General features: G+C 57.7%; 1 protein-coding gene across 10 annotated transcripts in view; it reads right to left on the minus strand.

Annotated features, from left to right (window-relative positions):
- Positions 1-24,705, minus strand: part of ABLIM2 (actin binding LIM protein family member 2) — a 134,009-nt gene that overhangs the window by 39,482 nt on the left and 69,822 nt on the right. For 4 of the 10 annotated variants that reach the window (XM_032855669.1, XM_032855650.1, XM_032855630.1 and 1 more), the window contains exons 8-11: positions 22,348-22,406; positions 16,013-16,090; positions 8,845-8,991; positions 5,023-5,143 (exon numbers count right to left, since the gene is read on the minus strand). In XM_032855669.1, coding sequence (XP_032711560.1) covers positions 5,023-5,143; positions 8,845-8,991; positions 16,013-16,090; positions 22,348-22,406 — 405 coding nt within the window. Of the gene's footprint in view, positions 1-2,966; positions 3,066-5,022; positions 5,144-6,691; positions 6,725-8,844; positions 8,992-16,012; positions 16,091-22,347; positions 22,407-24,705 lie in introns of all 10 variants that reach the window. The other 6 variants (XM_032855603.1, XM_032855584.1, XM_032855614.1 and 3 more) reach the window with 2 other exon arrangements.

Here is a 24,705-nt window from a genome sequence, read left to right on the forward strand (position 1 = left end):
CCCTGGCCGAGGTGGGCTTTGCCAGGCTTCCCCGCCTCCAGTCCCCCTCCCAGCACTCCCACGCCGTGCCCTTAGTGGGGAGGTCACCATGACCCGCGCACGCCTAGGGACTGGGGGTGCCCTCCTTGAGGGTGGCGTGTCCCCATAAGTCATTGGGAGCTCCCTTGCTTGGGACATTTGTCCCTTCTCCTTCATTTATTCATTTGCTCACTTATCTATGTCAGTGTGGACTTGTGGGCCCTCATCTCACTGGCTGGGTGACAGTCCAGTGTCCTATTACTCATTCTGCTCTTCAATCATCCCAGCTTTGCCTTGGGTCGGCTCCTGCCAAGTCCTCTCAAGGAGGCCAGAAGCAAAGCCCGCTCCGGTCTGCATACAAGGGCATGTTAAGGATGATGAGTGAGCCCTGTGTGGGTTCTCATGTGTGCAGCGCATCTCTGTGGGCTGTCTGAGCCTTGACCACAACCACCCAGTATAGTGCATGGCCCCGGGACTAGGGCCAGATAAAGAGCTGCCTCTGGGGCACCACGAGTGGATGGGAAGCTGGCCCTGACCTGAGGCTCTGCTCCGACAGCCCTATCCCTCTGGTCCTGTCCCCTCCCACCATGGTGGAAGGAGGTCGCTGGTCAGTAAGCAGCACCTACCCAGCGAAGGGGTCCCGGCAACACCATCTCCCCTTGACCCTCCATACCTGCCTGCTCCTTAACAGGTGAGAGGCCAGGCTTAAACCTTACGCTGCCTCAGGAAACATCCTCGGGTCTGTAATTCATACTAAAGTGCAAATGACTGCCACCAACACAGAGGCTGCCTGTCCGTCTTGGTAGGGGAGGGGCCTTGGGCACTGAGACATGGCAGGAGGAAGGTGTGTCTGGGGTGGGGGTCCAGTGAGGAGAGAGGAGGAAAGCAAGGGGTCCCTGTCAGCAATCAGCTGGGTCAGGCAGGTGAGGGCTGGGGTGAGGTCAAGCCTCTCCTTGGGGAGCCCTCTCCCCACAGCAGCATTCAGAGAGTAATCTCCACCTAGAGGAGCTAAAGATGCGAAGGATGCCATCAGGAGAGGCCCAATGGCAACATGGCTGTCTCTCCCTGTGCTCCCCCCCAGCACTCCCTCACAGGGTGAGGAAGGGACGCTACTCCCCTTGATGTGCCTGGAGCAGGCTGGCTGTAGGTCTGAGACACCATCCCAGGGCCTGCCCTTGGCTGAGGGTACACGCTGGCATTCCTCACCCTGGAGAACTTGAGGGTAGAGGGTCAGAAAGGAGCAGAGGACAGGGTCGCAATGTCTGCTCTGGGCCCAGACCCAGCCTGGACTCGTCTTGGCCAGAGCGGGTCCCCATGCAGTCCAACCAGCTCATGGGCAGCTGCTGGGACAGCATGGCTACCGCAGCAGAGATAATAAGTACCCCGTGGCTGGGCCTCACCTCTGGGCCACCCCTCTTCCAGAGTCCCCAGCAGGACAGCCCCATCCAAAGCAGGGCCATGGTGGGTGGGGGTAACTCTGTGTGTCCAGGGGCCCATGGGCCAGTTAGTGAAGGGAGAAGAGGCATCTCCTTTGTGACCTGCCATGACCTGGCCATTAGCCAAATTCCCCCTGGTTTGCAGGGAGTGTGCGTTCTGTTCACAGGACACACACGGGCACCCAGACACGTGTCCCAAGGCCCTGCTGGCTGCGTCCACTCACGGGATGCACCATGTCGGGCTTCGCTGCTTCTCAAGAGAGACGATATGTCCAGGAGACTCAGACTGTGAGCTGTCGGGTCCCGATGATTCGGGGCTCTGTTCTCCATAGACCGAGGTTGGGGGGACACGCAAAGCAGGTGACAGTGATGTACGGAAGGGAAGGCACAGATGCCAAGAGCCCCATCTAAGACCGTCAGATGGGGGCATGAGCTTGGCTAGCCTCCCAGGCCCATCGGGAGAGATATGTCCCACCGGGAGGGACATGTCCCACTTGGCATCTGTACAGAATGGGGACTCAGCGGCTCTCTGGGGACATCAGTGAGAACATCACTGTGGCTTCCTCTCACGCCAGAGCATCTTTCTGCGGCATCTTGGGCTGCTCCTGCTGCATAGCAACATGCCAGACACGTATTTCTTACTGTTCTGGAGGCTGCAAGTCCCAGACCAAAGTGGGGTGGGCTTGGTTTCCATTGGGAGCACTGCTCCTGGCTGGCAGACGGCCACCCTGTCCTCGCATGACCGTGAGGCCCTTCCTCTGAGCACACGCAGAGGGCGAGAGCTCTTCCCGGGTCTGTTCTTCTTCTTGTAAGGTCACCGATCTTATGGGATCAGGGCTTCACCTTAGTGACTTCATGTGGCCCTGATGGCCTCCCAGAGACCCCATCTCCAAATGTAATCCCAGGGCAGTTAGGGCTTTAACGTACAGATCCTGGGGACACAAGCAGTCCGTAACATATGGGAAACGAGCATGGCCATTTTCCTGGTGTGATTGGCCTATGATGTCTGTGCAGGGATGTGGACGGCGGGTGGGTCCATGGCCTGGGAAGGGGCAGGAGCTGGAGCCTGTGCAGGGTGTGCCTCCGGCCCCAGCCACCGTGAGCCCCAAGGCCACAGACAAGTCACAGCCTGCTCTGTTTTGGCCCCTGATAATGGCTGCAAGTGGTCCCTGTGCCCCGAGGTGCCGATGTGGGAAATCAGAGGAGGTCATGGGGGAAGGTTTCAGAAACGAGGCCCCAGGCCAAGAACGGGGGAGATCCTAGCCTCCTGCCCCACGGCTTTCACTCAGCTCCTCACTACTCACTCCTTCCCACAGCAAGCTTCCTACGTCCTTGTCCCAGGAACACTGACACAGCGACAGAAACGGGGCTGGACCCACAAGACACACAGCAGGGAGCATGGGCAGAGACACAGGGCTCGGGGAAGCCATGCGGCGGACACAGGACAGCAAGACACAGACGCGTGGCTGGACGCCCTGCGCGTGCCCGCAGCCCGGGCACTGCGCACCTTACCTCGGAAGTAGGGGATGTAATGATGTCTGAACACGGATGTAGGGCTTGGGTGTTGGGACAGGGACAGGCAGCTACTGGTACCAACACTCACAGTACCAGCTGCGGGCGACAGAGAGCAAGTCAGAGTCCACCCCAGGCCCACTGGCCGCACAGCCACCAAATATTCCTAGGCCCCACTCCGCTAGGAACATTTGCGCTTCCTCTTCCGAGGAAGGGACACCTTTTTGAGGCAGCCAAGGGGGACTCAGCAGATACGCTTTAGGCCAGTCTGCTCCGGTTCTGAGCAAGGAAGCCCGGCCACCTGAGGGACAGGGAGGCAGCCCCGGCCCTGAGCCCTGTCCTCTCCCTCCACACGGGGGCTCCTTGGCCTCCGTGACAGCTGACAGCAGCTGGCTAGAGTGGGGCGGGCACGCACCTGACAGGCACCAGGCCTTGTCCTGCCGAGACCCACATCTTAGCTCCCTGGGGGCCGCACCCGGCCAGGCATAGCCAACAAGCCCAGCTGAGCCAGGGGTCGTGGTTTGGGGATGGGGGATCAGGAGAAGGGCCCTCGGAGAGGACGCCTGGGGAGGCAGACCGCCCTTCAGCCCTCACTCACCTGCTTGCCTGCTTGCTTGCCAGTCATTCATCCATTCGTTCACTCTCACACCTGCTCACTCATTCACTCACTCATTCACTGACACACTCATTCACACACTCGCTCACCCACTCACTTGCTCACTAACACACTCCCTCACTTATTCACTCATTCACTCACTCATTCATTCACTCACACACGTGCTCACACTCACACTTACTGGTTCACACACATACACACTCACACCCTCACTGGCTCACTCACACACTCACACACCCCTGGCTCCCTCACACACACACTCGTATACCCCCTGGCTCACTCACACACTCACACACACAACCCCACGGTGACTCTAACTGGCTAGTTACTAACTGGCTCACTCACACCTACGCACTCACACTCACATGCCTCCTGGTTCACACTCTCGTGGGCTCACTCACACACACTCACACACCCCTGACTCACACACCTGCACACACACTCACACACCCCTGGCTCATATGCTTGCACACCCTCTGACACACACACACACTCATGCACCCCATGGCTTATACACTTGCACACCCCTGGCTGACCCACACATCCCTGCTCACACATACATGCACACCCCCTGCCTCACACACTTGCAACACACACTTGCACACCCCCTGGCTCACACACTCGCACACTGATCCATCCATTCTCCACTTATTGAGCAGGATGTTCCGAGAACATTGCAGGGAGTCGACAAAAATAACTTTGCAAATGAGTGAGTTGATTTTTCCACAAAGGCTGTGAAAATTAGAGCTGTAGCCTGTGGATGTGGACATGGAGTCATGCAGCAGCTGGCTATGGAGGAAGCAGCTTGGAAAAATCCCTCACAGAGGCAGTGTGCACGTGGAGTGTCCCTGGGCTTGGACACACTGAGGCCAATGGTGAGTTTTCAGAGGTAAGGGCAAGCGATACACAGCTGGGCGCCAGGCAGGGAAGGCAGCGGGCCAGGGAAGGAGAGCGCCCTGCCCTGGGTGTCCCCTTGCCAGGAGGGGGCAGTAAGCCCACAGGAACGGCTGCCGGTCTTCGGGGCCACCAACCCAGCCATAGGTGAAGGGTGTCAATAGATATTCTAGCTGTTTTTGGCCATTGACACTGCCTGCACAGTTCAAAGCCCCCAGCCCCACGTGAGCCCGGCACTAACGGACCTCTGGTCGCCCACATTTATGACCCTTTAGCTCGCTGGCATCCCTTGCTATATTCTAAATGCTCAGCGCTGCCTGTGTGTCTCACCCAGGTAACCAGCTGCCTGCGCAGAAGTCCTCCAAACACGGGGGGCTGACCTCCCCAGACACGTGACCTGGTCAAGTTCTCCCATCACCCACTGGCCATCCCACACCCGGCCCATCATCTTTCCGGTTGTGTAAAGGAAGAGACAGAGTCAGAAGAGGGAAAGCAATAAGAAATACAGCTTGATCTGGGGTCAAAGAAGCCACGGGGGCTGAGTACCTGGACGGCTGTAGTGCTGGGGGGACCGTGAGGTTGGGGTGTAGCGCCCGAGGCTGACGGACCCGGTGGAGCTTGGGCTGGAGGTCCGGCACTGCTTGTAAGAGCGGTCATCCTGATCCCCCTGGGAGGAAAGGCAGCCTAGTGAACAGCGGAGCTGTGGGCACTGCCCGCCCCTATGCATTCACCCTCCTCCTGGTGTTGGCCCTCTGGACTGGAGAGGCTGACTCAGCGTGGCCCCAGAATGATACTGTCTGCACCTGCCAGGGCACCCCGGGGTGAGCCAGGTAGGGGCTGGGCCCTGTGCCAATACTCCCCGTGGCCTGAGCATGGCCCCAGAACCCCCAGATCCCAGAGGGCAGAGTCTCCATCAGCCTTCCCTATGGCTGGGCTCCCAAAGAGGGTTCCCCCTACACCCCTCCTGCCCCATCCTTCCGGCCACCCAAACTCCTTACAAGCAGGACCTTTTGAGATCCTCAAGAATCATGAGATTCTGCATTCTCCCCCTGCCTCCCGCACAAGGGGGCTCCCAGATCTGGGATGTAGAAGACACCCCTCCCAGGCTCGAAGGCCCAGTTGAGTCAGACCCACAAGCACTGGCCCATGCACGAGACTCCAGTCAAATGGGATGAACAATGGTTTGGAACAGTCAGAGCAGGCTGCAGGTGGCGTGAGATGGCATGACACCATGGTGTGGGGGAGGGCAGGCTGCTGGCCCACCACAGCCCGGACCACCAGCCAGAGTCCTGGAATGGCCCAGCCCAGCAGCCTGCCGTGGGGTAAGCAGAGGCCAGCATGAGGGTAAGCCCAGGAGAGAGGAGAGCCTGGTCTGGAGCTCATGGCCCTCACGCTTTCTGAGCTGACCTTCTGCCTCCAAAAGCATGTCCTTCAGCAGAACTAGCTGAGTCACTGCCCTAACACCTGCCCATGCCCCCACCTCCACGCCTGGCCAGGCCAGCTCCCGCATTGGGATCTCACCCGCCAGGTGTCCCCTGGCTTCCCCCTGAGCCTGCCTGGCCTGTCCCACCCACAGCGATGGGTGCTCTCTCCCTGCTGACCAGTTGCCATCCCACAGGTGTCCCATCTCCTCGCTTAGCCTATCTGTGGGGCTGGCCAGCTACATGTGGTTTTTGAAGCTCGGCATGGATGGCCACTTATCCGGTATAGGTGGTGCATTCCTGGATCTGAGAGTTCGATGCCCATGCAGACTGGAGTCTGATTGGCACCTGTCCAGACCCCTGAGTGGCTCTGAGAAATAGGCAGACAGGGCTGCGGACTAGAAATGCTATTGGATAGAGAAATGCTCTTGGAATATTCGTCTGTGAGGACCCGGCGCTCTGTACGTCCCACCCAGAGGAGCGTGAGTGGGCCCAAGCTCACCCGGGCTCCTGGGCCTTTTATCTCCAGGACGAGCCAGACCTCGAGGGAGCCACATCCCAAGTGTCAGCCACTGCAGGACTGACAGGTGCACCATGGAAGCATGCAGATGAGACGTGATTATAAAAATAACCGACACCCAGGACGGCGTTTCAGGCCATCGAGGACCATGGCCCCAGATCCCGTGGTTGAGAGCTACAGAGGCCCTCTCAGGGTTGCCGTGGGTGGTTATGTTTATAACCCCGGTGGCAGTGCCATGAGCAAGAGGGGGCGTTGGCCGGGGACAGGCAGTTACCTCCGTCAGCGTTGGCGAGAGTACCTGCGGGGACTGGGGACACAATATGCAGAGTGGCCTGTTAGGTCGCTGGTGGGGGTGGAGGGGCACACACACGCCCTCACACCTAGACCCTCCTCCAGACGGGAAATGAACCCCACCATAAGACACGATGCAGGATTCTAGAACCTTCTTTTTAGATAAATACGGTCAATGGCCCTCCAAGAAAGGGGTCCCCAGATCACTTGTTTGGGCCAGGCTTGGAGTGTCCCTCCACACTGGCCCACCCTGATGCCCACTGCTCTCCCCTGAGGATGTATTTTCCAAAAGGAAGACCATCAGTTCAGGGTATGCGGTGACAACAACATCTGAACGCAGCACCTTGGTTTTCTCCAGACAGGAGAGATGAGGGGCCCAGAAAAAGGAGGGGCTGTTAGGACCTCAGGGTTTAGGGTTCCTGCTCTCTGCAGAATGGAAAGGGAAAGTGTCCCCAATCTTCCCATTTCACAGAAGGGGAGACTGAGGCTTGGAGAGGTGAAGGCAGTTCCCTGAGCCTCCAGCCTGCTGTTCTTTTTCCCGCTGGACCCCTGCTCTGGTGGCCACCTGCCAGAAGGCCACTATCCCAGAGAGACAGGGCCCTCCAGCCCTGAGGCCAGCATCTGCTCAGCTCAGTGCCTGCCCCTTCTTCTGGGGCTTTCCTGTCCCCACCCCATCATTCACCCACAGAAGAGCCCCCTTAGAGATTTCCACTGTGCCGGCTTCCCGCCAGGGTGCGGCAGGGCCTGGAGAGGGGAGAGGCCCAGGGCCCTGAGATAGGGGAGTGAGGGGACTCTGACACCCCCGGGGTGTCAGCCCAGTGTCCATATGGTGAGTAGGCCAGTGGAGTAAGCAGTGATCTGGATGGTGGGGACACTGCTCAGCTGCCACAGTGTGACCCACCAGCTCACAGACAGTGCACCACAGGAGGGGTGTGGCATTGGTGACCGTGGCTCAGACTTGACATGTGCCCCATGCTGTTATGCTCTGCTTGTTTGTTTGCAGACACTTCCAGGACCTGCGGGAGCAGGACTGAGGGTAGTAGCAGCCCGCGCCCACGTTCACGTGTGGCCCTCCCCGACCACAGGGCTCCATGGCACTCACAGCAGCCCTACAAATGGCTGGGGTCCCCATGAGCTAGTCTGCACAGGAAATCTCAGGCTCCAGCCAGGGAGGGTGGGGTGGCCCAGGGCCACCAAGGGGTTGGACAGGAACTTGAACCCCGGCCTCTAGATTTGGCTCCCGTGTCTTAGAGGAAGCGCGAGGGGCAGCTAAGGAAATAGCCAGCAGGTGGTCTTTGGGGCAGAAAGGCCTGGATTGGTCTCGGCTGTGCCGTTCATCATTTGGGGGAGGTTGGCCAAGTCACTGGACCTCTCTGATCCTCTTCTAGTGCTGTCCACTGGAGCTGACCAGATGCTGGAGAATAAAGCCCCACGCACAGCTTGTGTGCATGGTAGGAGGGGGCAGGTTGGGATCCCTCCTTGTCCTGCCTCTGAATGGGGCTTGTTGCCCAGATCCTCAGGGTCCCGGGTGTCCCCTGCAGCAGAAGCCAGCCAGGAGAGGTGCCTGCTGGCTACTGAGCAAACTAACTGGGGTTGTCGTCACCCTCCTGCCCCACCCTTGTGTTGCACAGCCCAGCACATCTCTGCCCGGCTCCCAACAAGTGGGCAGCACACACGCTTGGGCCACCAGCTGGAACATTGTTCTTTCCACCTATCCCAGGCATCCACGGCCACACTCCAGTCTCAACACTACCAAAGAGCAGGGAAAACCAACAGCGGACTCCATGTGAGATGGAGAAAAGCCATGAGAACCAAGTCACCAGAGAAGGACGCGCCCGAGGGACTCTAGGGAGTCCATCGTGTGTGGTCCCCACAGGTGGTCAAATCAGCGCATGGGATTCATGAGGCGGGAGGCAGGCCAGCCGCGGAGGGCGGCAGCTTTCCTTCACACCAGCGTGTCTCCTACTTCCTCCCTTGCCCAAGCAGACCCTCTGCCAGGGTTGGGGTGGAGCCCTTGGGGCCTCTCGATAGGGGATGGGCACGGGCCATTAGAGGGGACAGGAGGCTGAGGGTCAGAAGGGGAGGAAGCAGACGCGACTCCTGCCATGGGCACGCCGCCTGCTATTGGGGCCGCACCTCATGGCAGCTCTGCCTGCCTGTCGCTGAATGGCTGATGTATGGCGAGTAGGAGATCATGTCGGGGCGGTCGATGTTATAGATGGCCTTGCTTTTAGGAAGAGCAGCCAGGTCCCTGTAGTCAAGAATCTCATCGCCCAGCTTGGCCTGAGAGAGAGAGAGAGAGCAGAGGCGCTGTGACTCACAGCCCAGAGAGGGCAGCAGGTGCTCCAGTGGCCACTTGGACAGCGGGGCCCTGCCCAGGAGCCAGGCTCTATGCAATGCGGGTGAAGAGACAAAGGCAGCGGTGAAAGGGTCCTTGTGGTCATGTGGGCCTGGGTCCCTCGACCCCACCATGGAAGGTCACACGGTCCTAAGGAAGTTTATTCTCTGAGCCTCTGCCTCTCACCCTCCAGAATGGCACAAACAGTTGCATAGGACAGCCCCAGGGGCAGACAGGTAGAGCTGCTTGCCTGCCCAGCACAGAGCCCAGCAGACAGCGAGACTCAGCCCACAGCCTAAACATACCTGTGCACACCTGTGTATGCACACACAAATCCATACACACATGCAAATCACGCGCACACACACAGATGAGAATGCACACATGAGTATATGGACATGCAAATTCTTGGATGCATATGCGTACATACACACCCACAAGAATAACATGCACGTGTGTGTGTAAACACAGACCCATGTGTGAATATATGCAAACAGTATGTGAAAACATGCCCGTAAACACACATGCACGCATGTGTGCACACCTAAAACACGTGTGTGCAAATAGGCATGTGCAGGCACTTAAAGTCGCATGTACATGTATGTGTGCATCCAAACACGCACATTCGTGCACACACAAAATATATACACACATAAGACACGTGCGTGTGTGCATGCATTTAAATATACACCTAGCAGGTGTGTGTATGTGCATGTGCAAACACCATGTACACACTTATGCACACATATTGCACGTGCACACAGAAGACTGCCTACGGCAGAGGCGGTATATGCACTCACAGATCTCTACCCTCTCACTGCCACTGCCAAACACTAGCACACACACTTGCACAAGTCATAAGTGCCCATACCCTCTCACACACTCATGTGTGCAGGCACAATGCACACTCCCTTTCTCACCCACCACTGCACACCAGCACAGACACTCACACATGCTCCTGTCCCCACACCAGTGCATGTTCATGTCCACACACTTGCTCATATGCACACACACAGTCCCACACTGGCACCCATGCTCTCGGCCCCAAACTCACACCTACACGTGTACATGGACACACTCCCATGTGATAACACACATTCATACCCATAATCACACTCACCCAAACCACTACACATTCACACGCACAGGTATTCACACTCCCACAAGGTTGCACACACATGCGCGCACTCAGCAATTTCCACTAGAGATACAGCAGCAGTGACTGACACCTGTCGGGCTGGCTGGGCTAGGACCACTGGTGGAGCTAGGACTGCACCTGGACTCCAGCAGGTGCTCATGGAAGGTGCACACAGAGCCACGGCATTTGCTCAGGGAACAGCCACCAGACCACTCACTCTCCTTTGACCTGGCCTTCTCCAGCATAGTCCCACTGCTCCGGGTTTCTGCTCCCACTCTGCTGCCCCTCCCTGCTCCAGGGGGCTGCCGGGGGCACATGGCAGGCTGAAACAGTTCCTGGAGCTGGGCAGGACCACACCCACACACCCCTCAGCTGTCACAACAGGACGATCATATGTGTCAGTTCCCGTGTTCCTGTCGTGGATGCCAACGTCCCCATCCATCCCAGAGCAGACACCTGTGGTCACCTCCTCCCCAGCAGGACCCCCTGTCAGGATTAAGGTCAGCTTGGCCTTGCCAGATGTCAGGTTGCCCCCACTGGCTCAGCTCTACCTGAATCCCGAGGAAACCTTTTGCTCAACCCCAGTGTCCTGCAGTGACCAGGGGCCAGGGCCAGCATGGGCGCACATTCTTCTCTGCAGTGGAACCAGCTGTCCCTTTCCAGCCCAGGTGGCTCTGGTCCAGGTCCTCGCTGCTCACATCTAGACCCGGCCAGAGCCTTCAGGGCGTTCTTCCCACATTTGCGCCAAACAAACATCATCAACAGAGGTTGCTAACACTGTGAGCTCCTCCCTGGGACGGCACTGGCCTGAGCCTTTTATTATCTACTCCCCAAATACTCACGAAGAACCCGTGATGGGAGCGGCTAGTTACCACCCTTCACTGATGCAGAAAGCAGAGCCAGAGAGGTTAGGTAACTCACCCAGAGTCACACAGCCAGGGATGTGGGGTAGGAAGAGCTGTGCTCCCCACCATCGCCCTCTGCCGGGCCCCAGTCTCTGAGCCCCACCTATGGCACATTGCCTGCCAGCTCAAATCTTCCGCCAGCCTCTCCAGGTAGGTGACACAACCCCTCGCTACGGTCCCCAAATGCAAGGTTGACGTTCCCGGCCTGCTCCCCCCAAGGTCTCTCCTTCCTGTGCCCCCAGCAGGCCAGGGTTCAGACCCATGTGTGAACCTTGGCCTCCCCTGACCACCCGACTCCAAGGATCTCATGAGCTGGTGGGTGCTCTTGGGGTGAATGCTGCCATTTGTGGTGTAGGTTGAGAGACGGAATGTCGGATGTCTCAGGCCTCTGACTCTTCCCCGTGGAGCCTTGGGCAGGGCTCAGAAGACCTGAGTTCGAATCCTAAGCCTGTCGTTTGTAGCCAGGACGGACCCTGATCAGAATTTTTGAGTTGTTCCTCAAGGGCCCTTGTGCACCCGCTTACCCGAGGGGCTCACTCCACCGCCCACGCTGCCTACCAAGATGAGCTTCTTATGGGGCCCAAGGGCTTGGCACCTGCTGCTCTCTCCCAGGCCTCTGTGCCTGCTCCCTCTCGGGTTCTTCCAGACTCAGTCCAGGTCGCCCTCTCTGAGGGACCTGCCCTGCCCTCTCCATTATTTGGGTTGGGTGTCTTGTCTCCTTCAAGTAAAAGTGCTGATGTTGGTTGACACATCAGGCTCCCACGAGGGACTGGTGGCTCCTGGGGGTCCAAGACTAGATCTGATTCATTACGGAGTCTCTCTCCCTAGCTCTGTCCCTGGCATGGCAGGGTTCTTGGGGCATACTTGCCAAATTCAAGTAAAATCCTTGGGGCATTTGCCAAAATTAGGTGGATTCTCTGGGCCATTTTACAAGATGAGAATGCCACCTATGTCTTGTCTATCCACTGGATTTCATGAACCTCAAATTAAAGCTGACGCTGGAATGGGGGGCCGGGCGAGGCCTGGACTCATGGGTCCATGTGCAGATGGACACACTTCCCTGCCTTGGACCCCGCTGTGATCAGAGCATCTGCCCTCCCGTGGCTGTCACCCCACTCTGCACAGGTCAGTGAGGCCGGCCTCGCCCTGGGTTAGCCCCTGCCAATCCCCGAACAGCATGGATAAGGGAGGTAGCTGGAGGGCACCAATACTGCCTGCTCCCACCCTGGACAGGTGGCTCTGCTCCTGGGGCCTCAGCATCTGTCCTGCCTAGTACACACACAGATGCATTTCCTCCCACAGCTGGCCTCTGGGTGGTCACCATGACAACGGGCTATGCTCTTTAATTGGCAGAAGGCCACTGGGATGCGTATATGTTCCTGGGACTTTTCTTCACTTTTTTCTCTCCCCCACTCCATCCAGCATCATAATTAATAACATATGGCTGTCCACGACCGTATAGTTACAACAAGCTGTCCCTAATAATACATTGTAACGTGATGATGCTGATTTTCTGCTTTCCTTTGTTACTGATTTATTGCCGCACTGAAGAAAGTTTATAACAAAATATTCAGCATGACCTCATTTGGGTTAAAAAAGAATACAGCACAAAGGGACCTAAGGGGCATGTCATATAATATTATCAGGGCTACCTTGGCTGGTCGGAGAGCACACGTTATCCATCTTCTGCACCGCTGGGCTGCTGGGCAGCTGGCATCCTTCCAAGCTGCAGCAAGGCTCAGGCTCCCCCCACCCCCCCGCCTCTGGGCCCAACACTGAGCACAGTATCAGGCACACAGTAGGCCAAACACAGATCCCAACAGAGAGATGAAAGAAAAAGCAGGGCATGGACACATGGGTGGATCAGTCGGTTGAGCAGCTGCCTTCAGCTCAGGTCATGATCCCAGGGGCCTGGAATCGAGTCCCACATCGGGCTCCTTGCTCAGCAGGAGTCTGTTTCTCCCTCTGCCTGCTGCTCCCCCAGCTTGGGTGTGTTCTCTTTCTCTGACAAATAAATAAAATTCTTAAAAAAAAAAATGCAGAGCAGAGCCCTGAGACAGAGGAAGGGCTTGCTTCCCCAGACTCACGCCTCTCCAGTGAAGGAGTTCCAGGGACGTGTGCCGACGGGGTGTCCACACCACCCTGATTTGGGGGGAAAGATGGCTGGATGCTCTGGCCTGTGACTGACCTGATACCCTGGAGGGCAGATGTGTCTAGGCTGTGTGCTGGCCATGGTACTTGGAGCCCATGTGTTGGAACGGGACATGGGCGCTCTCGGGTGGGGGGGTCCAAGGCTTGGTAGCTGTGATGCAGATGAATTTCTGCAGGTCTCTGAGTGGCATCTGTGAAGTGGGTGCAGTGACCCGGGGAGGGAGGAGGAGGAGTGTGACGTACATCCCGAGGTCCCCTGTGCTCACAGCCTCTCTATTGTGTCATGAGCATGTGTCACGCTCAGATTCGGGGGACTGGGTGAAGTTAACTTGCTCGAGGCCTGTTGAAAACTGGAATCCAGGGCACCCATATCAGCCAAATGGAAGTTTATCCAAGCTGAGACCGCCCACCTCAGGCCAGTGAGCACCAGTAACCCCAGTGCAGATGTTCACGGGGCCTTTCAAGGAGCCGTGACCACAGGGCCCAGCATTGCTGCTCGTCTCACAGTCCCGACTGTATCTCAGTCCTTGACAAATGACAGATTGTTTAAAAGAGGAGCTCACACCGAGAGAGCCGTTACCATGTGCTTGCAGCCATGGCAGCCACAGAAGCCAGGCGCCCCCTGTCTCAACAAGTGCGCCACTGACCTTGTCTCACCGAAGTAACAGAAATCGTAATTAAGATCTTTCATGACATTGATGACACCATGGGCTGAATTACATCCTGTCAAACCCGTATCTCGAAGCCCTAACCCCTGGGACCTCAGGTGGGACCGTGTTTGGAGATGGGGTCTTTACAGAGGTGAGTAAGATAAAAGGAGGTCACGAGGGCGGACCTCTATCCCATCTGACTGGTGACCTTAGAAGAAGAGATTAGGACACAGAAAGACACAGAGGAATGACCATGTGAGGGACCAGAAGAAGACTAGAAGCCAAGGATGGTGGCCTCAGGACAGTCAGCTGTGCCCACACCTGGATCTCAGCCCCAGCCTCTTAGACAGGGAGAGAATGCATTTCTGAGGTTGGAGCCACCTGCTCCGTGGGATTTATTTGCTATGGTGGCTGAGCTACGAGCACAGACGTCACACTGATCATCACAGTAAGCATTCCTGAAGTCCTGCCTCTGGCCAGGGCTGCAACTCAGGGCTCCCCCCCCCCAGGCCCTAGACAGCAGGAACTGTGAGTCTCCTTTGGTAAAGATGAGCCCTCAGAGGCTTAGAGAGGTTCACTCATCACCCAAGGGCACACAGCTGGTCTGATGAAATCACACTGCCTTTCTGAGCCTCTGAGGGCATGTTCACAAAGGGCCACACTGTGATTCATCCTTGGGGCTCATAATAATCATGTTCCCCTGAGGACTAGAGTACTTGGGATTGTTACCCATCAGAATTCAGATCAGGAATGACTCTACATCCAAAGAGTATGAGATTCAGGGCTGAAATGGTGTCAGGAAGAGCTGATCCAACCCCCACAGTGTCCCACCTGGCTGGGTGGGAAGGGGCTGGCAGAAGGGACGTGCCCCAAGTCACCTGCTGCTCCTTGCAGTAGCAGAGCAAGGCCCTGACGCCCAGCTGCCCCTCCCCCAGCCTGTACCAGGAGCCTCAGGTCTCTTCCTCCCAGCACAGTTTGGTGCTCACGGGTAAATTAGCAGACGTACCGACCTCCCACTGCCCGTCCTGCCACCAGAGATAGCTGCTGGGAAAGACCTAGTGATCATTTTAATACTTTGTGTACACACCACCTGCACACACCCACATGCACATGTACGCACCCATGCATACACCCACGTGCACACTTGCACACCAGCACCCACCCATGTGCACACGTGCACATACCCCCACATGCACATGTACACACCCGCACATACCCACATTCTCGCACACCCATATATACACCCATGTGCATACACACGCACACACCCACATGTGCACACACCGGCACACACCCATATGTATACATACACACCCATACACACACCAGCGCACACACCCATATGCACACGTACCACCTCCACACACCTGCACACACATCCACATGCACACATGCACACCCATACACACACCCATATGTACACGTACACTCCTACACACACCTGCATGCACACCCACATGTACACGTACACAACCACACACACCCGCACACACACCCATGTGCCACATACACACATCTACACACACCCATATGCACACATAGACACCCATATACACACCTGCACGTACACCCATATGCACACACACACATCCCATATGCACATGCACATGCACCCATACACACATATACCCCTCTTCGTTCACACATGTACACACACACACACTCTTTAATGAAAATGGGATCACATAACGTATATTATCAGTAACAAGCTTCTCGTAGGAACACATTAGCAGCACTTCCCAGGGCAACAGGTGCACATCTGTACTGCTATTGGCCACGACTGCCCAGTCCCACGTGAGCCTGAGTATTTCTTATTCAGGCAAGACTTAGCTGTGGGACGGGGACACAATATCGATTTGACACCCCCATGGACAACAGCTGTGAGCACATCTGTTTGGGCACCATCACCCTGGAAATAGGCAGTCCCCAGGTGGCATGGCAGTCCTTGCCAAAGGATCTGAGTCAACATCGTGAAGTCTGCCCTGGTCTGTGCCCCGTGGCAGTGATGAGGGCACCAGGTCCACACTCTGATGCTCAAGGATGCCCAGCCCCCGATGGCACCCCCAGCAATGACCCAGGCCCAGACCATCCCCCCCACCGGTCTCCCCACTCTCCGACTCACATAGATCACACGGCTGGGAGACCCCGAGGTGCTGGAAGCAGGTACAGAGATGATGCTCTCAGAAGAGCTTCTGGTTTCCTGGAAAGGAGACAGGAGGAGACTGTAGCAGCATGTGTCAGTGCCAGAAGCTTCCAGACGCAATCATCACAGGTCACGCTCCAACAGAAATGCCAGTTGCGGGATTTTTTTTATTTTTTTTTTAGGTTGAAAGAATTCTTAAAATAAACACTTGGGCTTGAATGAGCTGCTGGAAAGCTATAATCAGACAGACACAGCAGGTGACACGGGCTGCCAGCACCCCAGCGAGCTCTCTGCACGGTTGGAAACACTCCGATGATCACCTGGCTTGCGTGCACAGAAATTATGTTTCAGGGGACAAGAGCAAGCAATGCATTTTCAACCTATTCTGCAGGCTCCGGTACCCAAGGCCATCACTTTTACACACAATGTTACTGCTCAGAGGTATTATTTTCCACCTAGATTATAGGCGTGGGTGGTCATTGCTCATTCTACCAGCCTGGTCCTTTGCTGTCGGACTCTGTGGCCATGTCATCTGTGACCTGCTCCTCGAATGTCTACCTCATCCCTCCTCCCTCCCAGACCACATCTCCTGCTTCACCCAAGGGGACGGTTTCCCTGGTCCTTCCTCTGTCCCCTGCATCGGGGGCACCCATCCCTGCAAGGACACTGTCCTCCAGCTCCCAACCCACTCTCTACACCTGCATCTCTCCCCACCTGTAGGCATGACCTGGCAGCTGTCTGCCCCCCAGGTCCAGCCTCCACCCCTGCCTGGACCACCCACCACCTGGCTTTCCCATGCCACCCCTGCCAGAATACAGACCTCCCTCCCCACCCCACAGACAGCTCCCCCCGCTGCCTCCTTTCTTGCTGCCATCCCTCTTGGTGTCCCATGCCCCCTGCAGTGAAGCCAGCAGCCTGGGAAGGGCCCCGTTGTAGGCTAAATGATGTCTCCTGAAATTCCTGTATTGAAGCCCTCATCCCGAGCATGCCAGAATGTGACCCTGTTTGGAGAGATGTAATTAATGTAAGATGAGGTCACAAGGGGAGGTTCTGATCCAATCCAATGGGGGTCCTTGCAAGAAGAGGGGATCAGGGCACAGATGGGCACAGAGGGACGACTGTGTGAGGACACAGGGAGAAGGTGGCTGTCTACACCCCATGAGGCCTTGGAAGGAACCATTCCTGCCTGCACATTGAGCCAGGACCCCCAGCCTCAGGGACTGGGAGAGAATACATTTCTACTGGTTGAGTCACCAGTCTGCAGCAGTGGCCCCAGGACACTCTCACGGGCCATAGGGTCCTCCCCTTGCAGGTGGAGGACATCCAGCTCCTCCTTCCCTTGGCAGGACAGCAATAAGAACAGGACAACATCCTGTCATGCCTGTAAGGCACAGAGGTGGCAGCCCAGGGAATCTGATCGTAATCCTGGTTATACATTCGGGGCAGAAAAAGAAGAGGGAGAGGGCACAAGGCTGGGGGTCCCCACCTCACTCGCCCATGCAGCCATTCTGGTCTGTCTCCATCACCCACACTCCTGGGGACGGCCAGCTTCCTCCAGGTCCAGGCGTGGGGCCGCCCCCTCCCTCAGGAGGGCCCCGGCTGTGCCCCAGCGCTGGACGGGGCACTGACCCAGGGCTTCCGAGGACCAGTGGGACTCAGCCCAACCCTACTGTGCAGTCTCGTGTCCTCAGCCTCCCCCGTGTCAGACACAGCTACGTGCTGTCTGCAGAGAATGTCCCAAGACAGCTAACGGGTATGTGTCTGTCCCTGGCCCTGTGTGCAGGTGGCCCATCACACTGGCCCCAAATGAGGTCCGTACACATTCTATACACTCAGAAAAAACCCTTTGATTCTCTGCTTCCTTGTCTATAAAGGCAATTTCCCTGAGGATCCGACCAGAGACATGGCGTGCTGGGAGCCCAGTGCTGGCAAATCATCCTGGCTGTCATATCATTTCAGCCTGGGCTCAGGACACAAAGCCCCTTGCTTGTAAAGCAGAGGAACTCGGGGTGTTTTCAAGGAAGGGGTGCTGAAGCGGGGAGACCCAAGGACGGCCCCACGCCCGAGGAATACCTCCTGGCCCCGGGGTGACACCACCACTGTGATCCCAGGTGCTCGGGCTGCCTCCATGGGCGCAGGGGCTGGCAGTGTCCCCGTACCTGCAAGGTGTCCCCAGCAGGCAGCTCCTCCGAGCTGAGTCCTGGGAACCTCCTCCAGGGTCCGGAGACCCGGCTTTCTCTCACTCTCTATCCGGACTCCAACACACCCCAAGGAGCCTCACCATTAATCAATACTTACTTGTGCTCTTGGGGGCTTGTTCACACCCATGGAGACAGATGGGGCCAGGCTGCTCGCCCAGCCCCTTCTCCAGCACTAGGCCTGACCCCCGGCAGGCACCATCCTGTAACAGCGACTGGGGAGCCTGCTTCTCGCGGGGTCATGTACAAGTCACACTGACACAGTGCAAGGAGTGCAACACCCATTCATCTCCATGTTAAAGCTGAGGGCTAAGGCTCAGAGAGGGCTGGCAGGTGGCCCAGGGTCACACAGCCGGGTGGTGGCAGAGCTGGATTGTAGCTCTGAGGCTTATTCTACTGCCCCTGGCTGCCACAGGGAAAATGTCCCACATTTGGCCAGCCTGTGCTTGCACTGGGGCCTTTCCAGCTGGTCCCACCACAGCAGGTAGCTCAGGGCTCTGTGTACAGAGCAGAGTGGGGGGCATTGCCTCTTGAACTCCAGCCAGGGTCCTCATCGCCTGTGGGATCAGCCAGGCCAGGCCAGCCCCGCCCCCACAGCACCCAGCTGGAGCAGAAGCTCACCTGACCCTCCCCCAGGCCACCTTACCTTAACTGTGCATGGAGACCCTCTCCAGCTACCTGGCTGGGACATCCCTCCCTGTCACCCCCGGAGCGCCCTGCACCCTGGAGCCTGCCCGTCGCACTAGATGTCAGGAAGTCTGCTAGGGGCAGGGACCGGGCCATCTCACTCATCTCTGCATTCCAGCCACCAGCCAGGAGGTACTCAGTAGGAGCTCAGTGGCTAGCTGTGTCCAGAATGAGCACATGACCCAGTGACCAAGGACGTACCAGGGATGTGCAGTCAGGGCGAGAGCCTTCTGGAAGGTTTTCCTTGGGCACCCTCAGTGGACACCCAGGAGACATCCTTGTCCTGCAGAGTCTCTGTGCCGCGGGGGGTGTCTTCAGGGAGGACAAAGGGCCCTCCCTTTCCTAGCCTGTCCTTACAGGGATCCCGGTGCCAGCCTCTCCTACTGGAGAGCAACTCGGAGGCACGGACCGAGCTGGTCCCATGGGTCCAGGAGCCTGGCAAAGAGGGCCCTTGTTAAAGGACTGGTTATTGGTCAGGTAATGCCTAGCTAGCTATTGTCTGGATTACCAGGTAGCATGGGGCTTCCTCCACCTGGGAGCTGCTTCCAGAGAGAGCTAGGGATGCCCGCACCAGCTCTGCTGCGCTTCTCAGGGGCTGGCCCCACCGAGAGGACTCTGACCCAGAGCTGACTCGGGGCTGACCTGGGGCTGACCAGGCCTGGCTGTTTCATGCCCCCCAAGTGGCTTGCACAAAATGAACAATACAGGAAAGTACAGTTCAGTCTTCCTGTCTCGCAGCCCAGTAGCAGCCAGCCTGGCTGGGAGAACTCTCTGGAAGAGGACCCGTGGCCCAGGCCCGTCCATTCACTGTGAGCCCCACCCTCAGTCTGTTCTCACTTGGGTGAGACAGAGGAGGCTCTGAAGGGCTGAAGGGTGAAATGTAGGACAAGCAGGGCATGGCCGGGGCCTGGATCCTGTCCCGGGACACAGAGGGCAGGCCCTGTGCACCAGCCCCGGGCATAGCACCAAGGGACAGCTGTTCTCAAGGGACAGTCTCGGCACCGGATGTCCCCGGGGTGTCAGCAGAGACACAGCCCAGGAAGCCAGGCCTGGCTGTGCAGCAACCCTCTCCTTCTTCCCTGTCTGGCAATCAGAGGACCTCCCATTTCTTGGGCCAGCAGCCATGGTCACAGCGGGCTGACCTTTGGGCTGAGAGCGGAGGGCGCTGCTGCTGGCAGGCCTGGCTGTCCCAACCTGTCTTTGAGTGGGCTGGCCATGGGTCTGAGTTCCCCCGGTCACTCTCGGGAAACGGGTCTGGAGGCTTCTCAGGTCCCTTCGGCAGGCTTTTGGGTGGAGATTTGGGGAGGGATCCCACTGAAAAATGTCGGGACCCTGCGGTCATTTCAAGATCAGGGATGCTGCCTGGCTCATCTCCAAGGCCTCGAGTAGCCCAGGGGCAGGGGCTTGGGAGCTCCATCAGCCACGCAAGACAATGGTGCCCCTGCCACTTACCGCGACCTGAGTCGTGTACGTGACAAACTGGGCATATCTGTCCTCTGCGAGCTCGCCCGTGCCTGTGAACCTATGACCACGCGCGACTAAAGGGACACGGAGCCTGATGGGACTAAGGAGAGCCTGAGCTGTGAGTCACTCTGGACGACGCGGATTGGGTTCCCTGGGATCTCGGGGTCCTGGTAAGGAGGGCAGGGGGCGATCAGGGCACAGGTAGTGACAGAAGTGAGGCCTCCAGACATGGGAGCAGAAATGGAGGAGTAGAGGAGCCCCCCCTGGAGCCTCCAGAGGGAGCACAGCCCCATCAGGGAGCACATCTGTGGTTCTTTAAGCCACTAAACATGTGGGCACTCAGTACAGCAGCCACAGGGACAAAGGCAGTCACCAGGTCCCTCCTGTGGTCTCCATGCTCTGCGTCCCTGGAGCTGGGAAGATGGCTTCCCTGAGCACTGGGCCTGGGGACAGGCCCCATCCTGCACATGCTCAGTGTGAGCATCCTGGGCCCCAGGCAGTGGGGGACCCCAGGACCCAGCCAAGGGGCGGCAACCATGGTCCCTGACAGGGAGGAGCAGGAGGACAGGGAGAAGGCCTGGTGGGCACTCTGGGCCCCAATCCCAGTGTTCTAGAATTTGGGCTAGAGTTCTAGGAATTGAGCCAAACTGGTGATAGGTGTCATCTGTGTGCCTGGGGAAGAGGATGGGCTTGGCCACCAGACACTGCTGGCGTCCCTTCCCAGGCTGGGGGGCCTCCTGTGCCCCCTGCTTCCTTCTGCACGGTCTGAGAGGGCACCGTGCTCAGGGAAGCAGACACAGGGGTGCTTAATCCAGGGTCCAGGGGCCATAGACCTGCCCTAGGGCTCCTCGCCCCTGCACTCCAGCTCCTGCCACACCTACACCCCGGGGCGGGGATCCCTGGGCCTCTAGCCCTCGGGGGACTCCTCCCCGTCTGCACCCCAGGCCCAAGTCTTGAGCAGCAGCCCCTTAAGGTCCGTGCCCACCAGCCCTAAAAGGGGGCTCTCCAGGCTGAGCAGGCCTCCTCTTGGTGGGCATCAAAACTGAACTAAACCAGAGCCCCATGTAGACACTCGGAGGACTCTGAACAAAGCAACTGGCACCACCCAAGAAACAAGGTCACAGGTGAAGGGCAGGGCCAGCCCTGGAGAGGAGAGCCCCAGCGGGGAGGTCCCCACCCTTGGGCCCAGCCTGGAGTCCACAGAAAGGGTTGAACAATGGCATGATGGTGCCACAGATGAGGGCAGGCCTGGGCCCCACAAAAGGAAGTGCCTCTCCTCCACAGAGTCCTCCTGCCCTGGCCCAGGGGCGCCCTGTGCTTGGGTCCCCATCACTGTCACATGACATGAACGTGTGCCCACCCCCTACCCCTCTGCCCAGAGCATATGGGGACAAGGCTCCATCACCTCTGGGCCCCAGGCCAGGAGCAGGGCCTGGCACAGCCAGATACTTGGTGACGTCGTGCTGAATGACTGAGGCTACCCGCAAGGGAGGCACGGGAAGCTTCCAAACCCACTGGAAGCAATTTCTAAGGGAAAGGGGAAAACGTCCCTCTGCTGGTTTCCTTCAGCGAAGGCTTACTGAGAGTTTGCCAGATGGGGTTGGGGCTCTCCCATCCTGTGGGGGCCGGTACGGAGAGGGTCTCCTCCACCAGCCAGCATCCCCTCAACCTTGCACTTGGTGCCCGTGTGTGGACTGTCTGGGGACTGCTTGGAGACCCGCTCATGTCCTTGCTGTCCCCAAACTTTTGTAGCCCTCATGCCCTCTAGACCCACGGAGAGGTGGGCGGGCCAGGACAGGGAGGCCCTGAGATGCCCCCGCCTTGGCCTGCACCATCCTCAGCACCCCCAGGCCTCATGCCACCTGACCCGTGGCACGGTGCGACCGGCCAGCGAGCCGTCAGGTGCAGGTGACCACACAATGGGCACCGAAGAAAGCACAGGAGCAAATTGTAAATTCCACCAACCTTGTTTTTGTCTTCAGTTCTGGCTGCTTGTCGGCACGCCGGGTGCCAGATGGAGGAGCCTGCGGACAGATCCCCGAGAGGGAGGGCTCAGTGTCACTTCCCATGATGCAGGGGCCGTGCAGGGAGTCAGCAGCGGGGGGCCGGCTGGAGTGCTGGAGTGGGTGCTGGGCCTGGGGCAAGCAGACCGCCGCCCGGCCCCAAGGGCTCACGGCCCGGTGTGGGGAGGCGGGGGTGTACAATGAACGGGAAGCACATCACTGTGAGCTATCTGCCCAGCTGGGGCACCCAGCGTGCCCAGAGGCTTCTCGGAAGAGGGGTGTCAAGTGCGTTCTTGTTCAAAGGGGCGGGGGGAGAGAGGATGGGCTGCCCGTGGATGTGGGGGCAGCAGCCAGGCCCAACCACGGGCATGGCCGGGGCTGGGGCTGGAGCTGGGGATGGGAATGAGGGCTGGGGGGTGAGAGCTCTTGGCTGGGAGGCAGGAGGGGGAACCCTGGTGGGGAAACCAGGGTGTGGGGTAAAGAGCAGCACCGGGGGCTGCTGGGGGCCAGTCATGAGGCTCTGGCATTCGGCCCATCCCTCTCTCTGACTCTCTGGGTCCTGAGCCCTATCCTGCCTCAGTTCCCTCAGCAGCCAGCACGGCCCCAGCACCCACGCTGACACCCATCTCCATCAAGGTAACGGGAACGCCACGCCCCTCCTTTTCCCAGTTCAAACTCAAATTCTCCAGGCGTTGGATTTTCCCCACCTGCCAACAGGGCTGATAATATTCCTCGCTCATTGGGCCCTCAGGAGAATTCAGGGCAGTTCATCTGGGGTAAGGACATAGCAGAACGGGCCTGCTGAACCGTGCCTTACGGGTTCACTGTCTCGCTGCACTATGTCTGGTGTGGGTGGGCTCGGTGCACGTCAGCCCTCCAGCCCTCCCTGCGCCCTGTCCTTCAGGGCCCGGAGCACCTGCTCTCCCACGGGGGCCTCCCTGGGATCCCAGCCTGGCCCCCTTGCCTCCAAGGCTCTGTGTCTAGGTTCACACCCCATCAAAAAGGGGGCTGAGTCTTCTCCACGCCTGCACCCCCCACCCTAAACAAGGCACACAGTGCCTGGCTCGTGAGAGGCACTGGAGACTGTGTGAAGGAAAGAGCGGCATCCTATTTCTTGCTTGCAAATCCTTCCCAGGAGGGGAATCTTTTATTGCCCCCACCTGGCAAAACATCTGCATCTCCTGGAGAGCCCGGAGAGACCACGGTTGAGGGGTGTGTGTGTGTATGTGTGTGTGTGCGTAAAACATTCCTCTTTACAACTATGATTACCAAAGGAATAGGTAAGTCATTGATATTCCTTATTAAAAATTAAAGACACACAACAAAGTATAAATCAGAAAATTAAAACCACCTATAACCTCCTAGCCACTCGGTTTGGGCTGCTTTCCAGCGTTTTTTTTTCAGAGAACGTGGATAATGTTGTATAAACACTGTTTTCTGTCCTACGATTTTTGTTTCAAGTGTCTGAAAGGTTTCCCCCACAGAAGTAAATATCAGAAGCATAACAGGGAGGGCCTTGGGACATCCCAGCACATGGAGAGGGGAGGGTTTATCTGTCCCTTGCCAGATGGTTGTGTTGTTTTATTTCTAAAGTCACATTGGAGATGGGGGGTTCCGTGGCACGCAAGTCCCAGCACAGCCCTCCTGTTCACTCAAAGACTTCCTGGAAATGGAGTTGTGTGGGCATTAAGGTTCTTGATCCATTCTGGCATTTTCCCAATTTTTGTTACACCAGCCAGGTAAAAAGCCCATTTCCTTGATTCCTCACAATGGGGCTGTGACCTTCCTTTTAATCCTCGTCAACCCAGTGGGGAAAAGCAGCATCTCATTATTCTTTTCATCTGGGTCTCCCTAATCATTCCTGAGCATCCACAGCCCCTCCCCTATATTTCCTGGCAAGGTGTGTCCCAGGGTTGGTGGTGCTGATGGTCATGGGGTGGGGGCTGGCTGCCTTGTTGTCCCCGAAGGCCGTGAGGCTCACTAGGGCCCCTGCTTTGCAGAGCTTTGACTGTATGGGATTCACCTGTCGACACATTCATGGAGCCCCAGTATCCAGGTGGACCAGGCAGAGGTTCCCAGGGTGAAGAGGCCCCAGCTGGTGTTCCACAGTGCGGGGTTGAAACCTCTGACCTGGGTCCACCACCTTGTCACACCGACTGGGAAACTTGAGGCTGGGAGAGGGGAAGGGACTGTCTTCCACATCCCACACAAAGTCATGGCAGGACCCGCTGCCCAGAGCCATGAAGAGCATCTTTATTCCCTGAGACTGGGTCCCTCTTGATGGCGAGCTTCTGTCCCTGTGCTACGGTCCCAGAGCCAT

Source organism: Lontra canadensis, unplaced genomic scaffold (assembly GCF_010015895.1).
Source record: "Lontra canadensis isolate GAN:19392208 unplaced genomic scaffold, GSC_riverotter_1.0 scaffold1, whole genome shotgun sequence".
NCBI lineage: Eukaryota > Metazoa > Chordata > Mammalia > Carnivora > Mustelidae > Lontra > Lontra canadensis.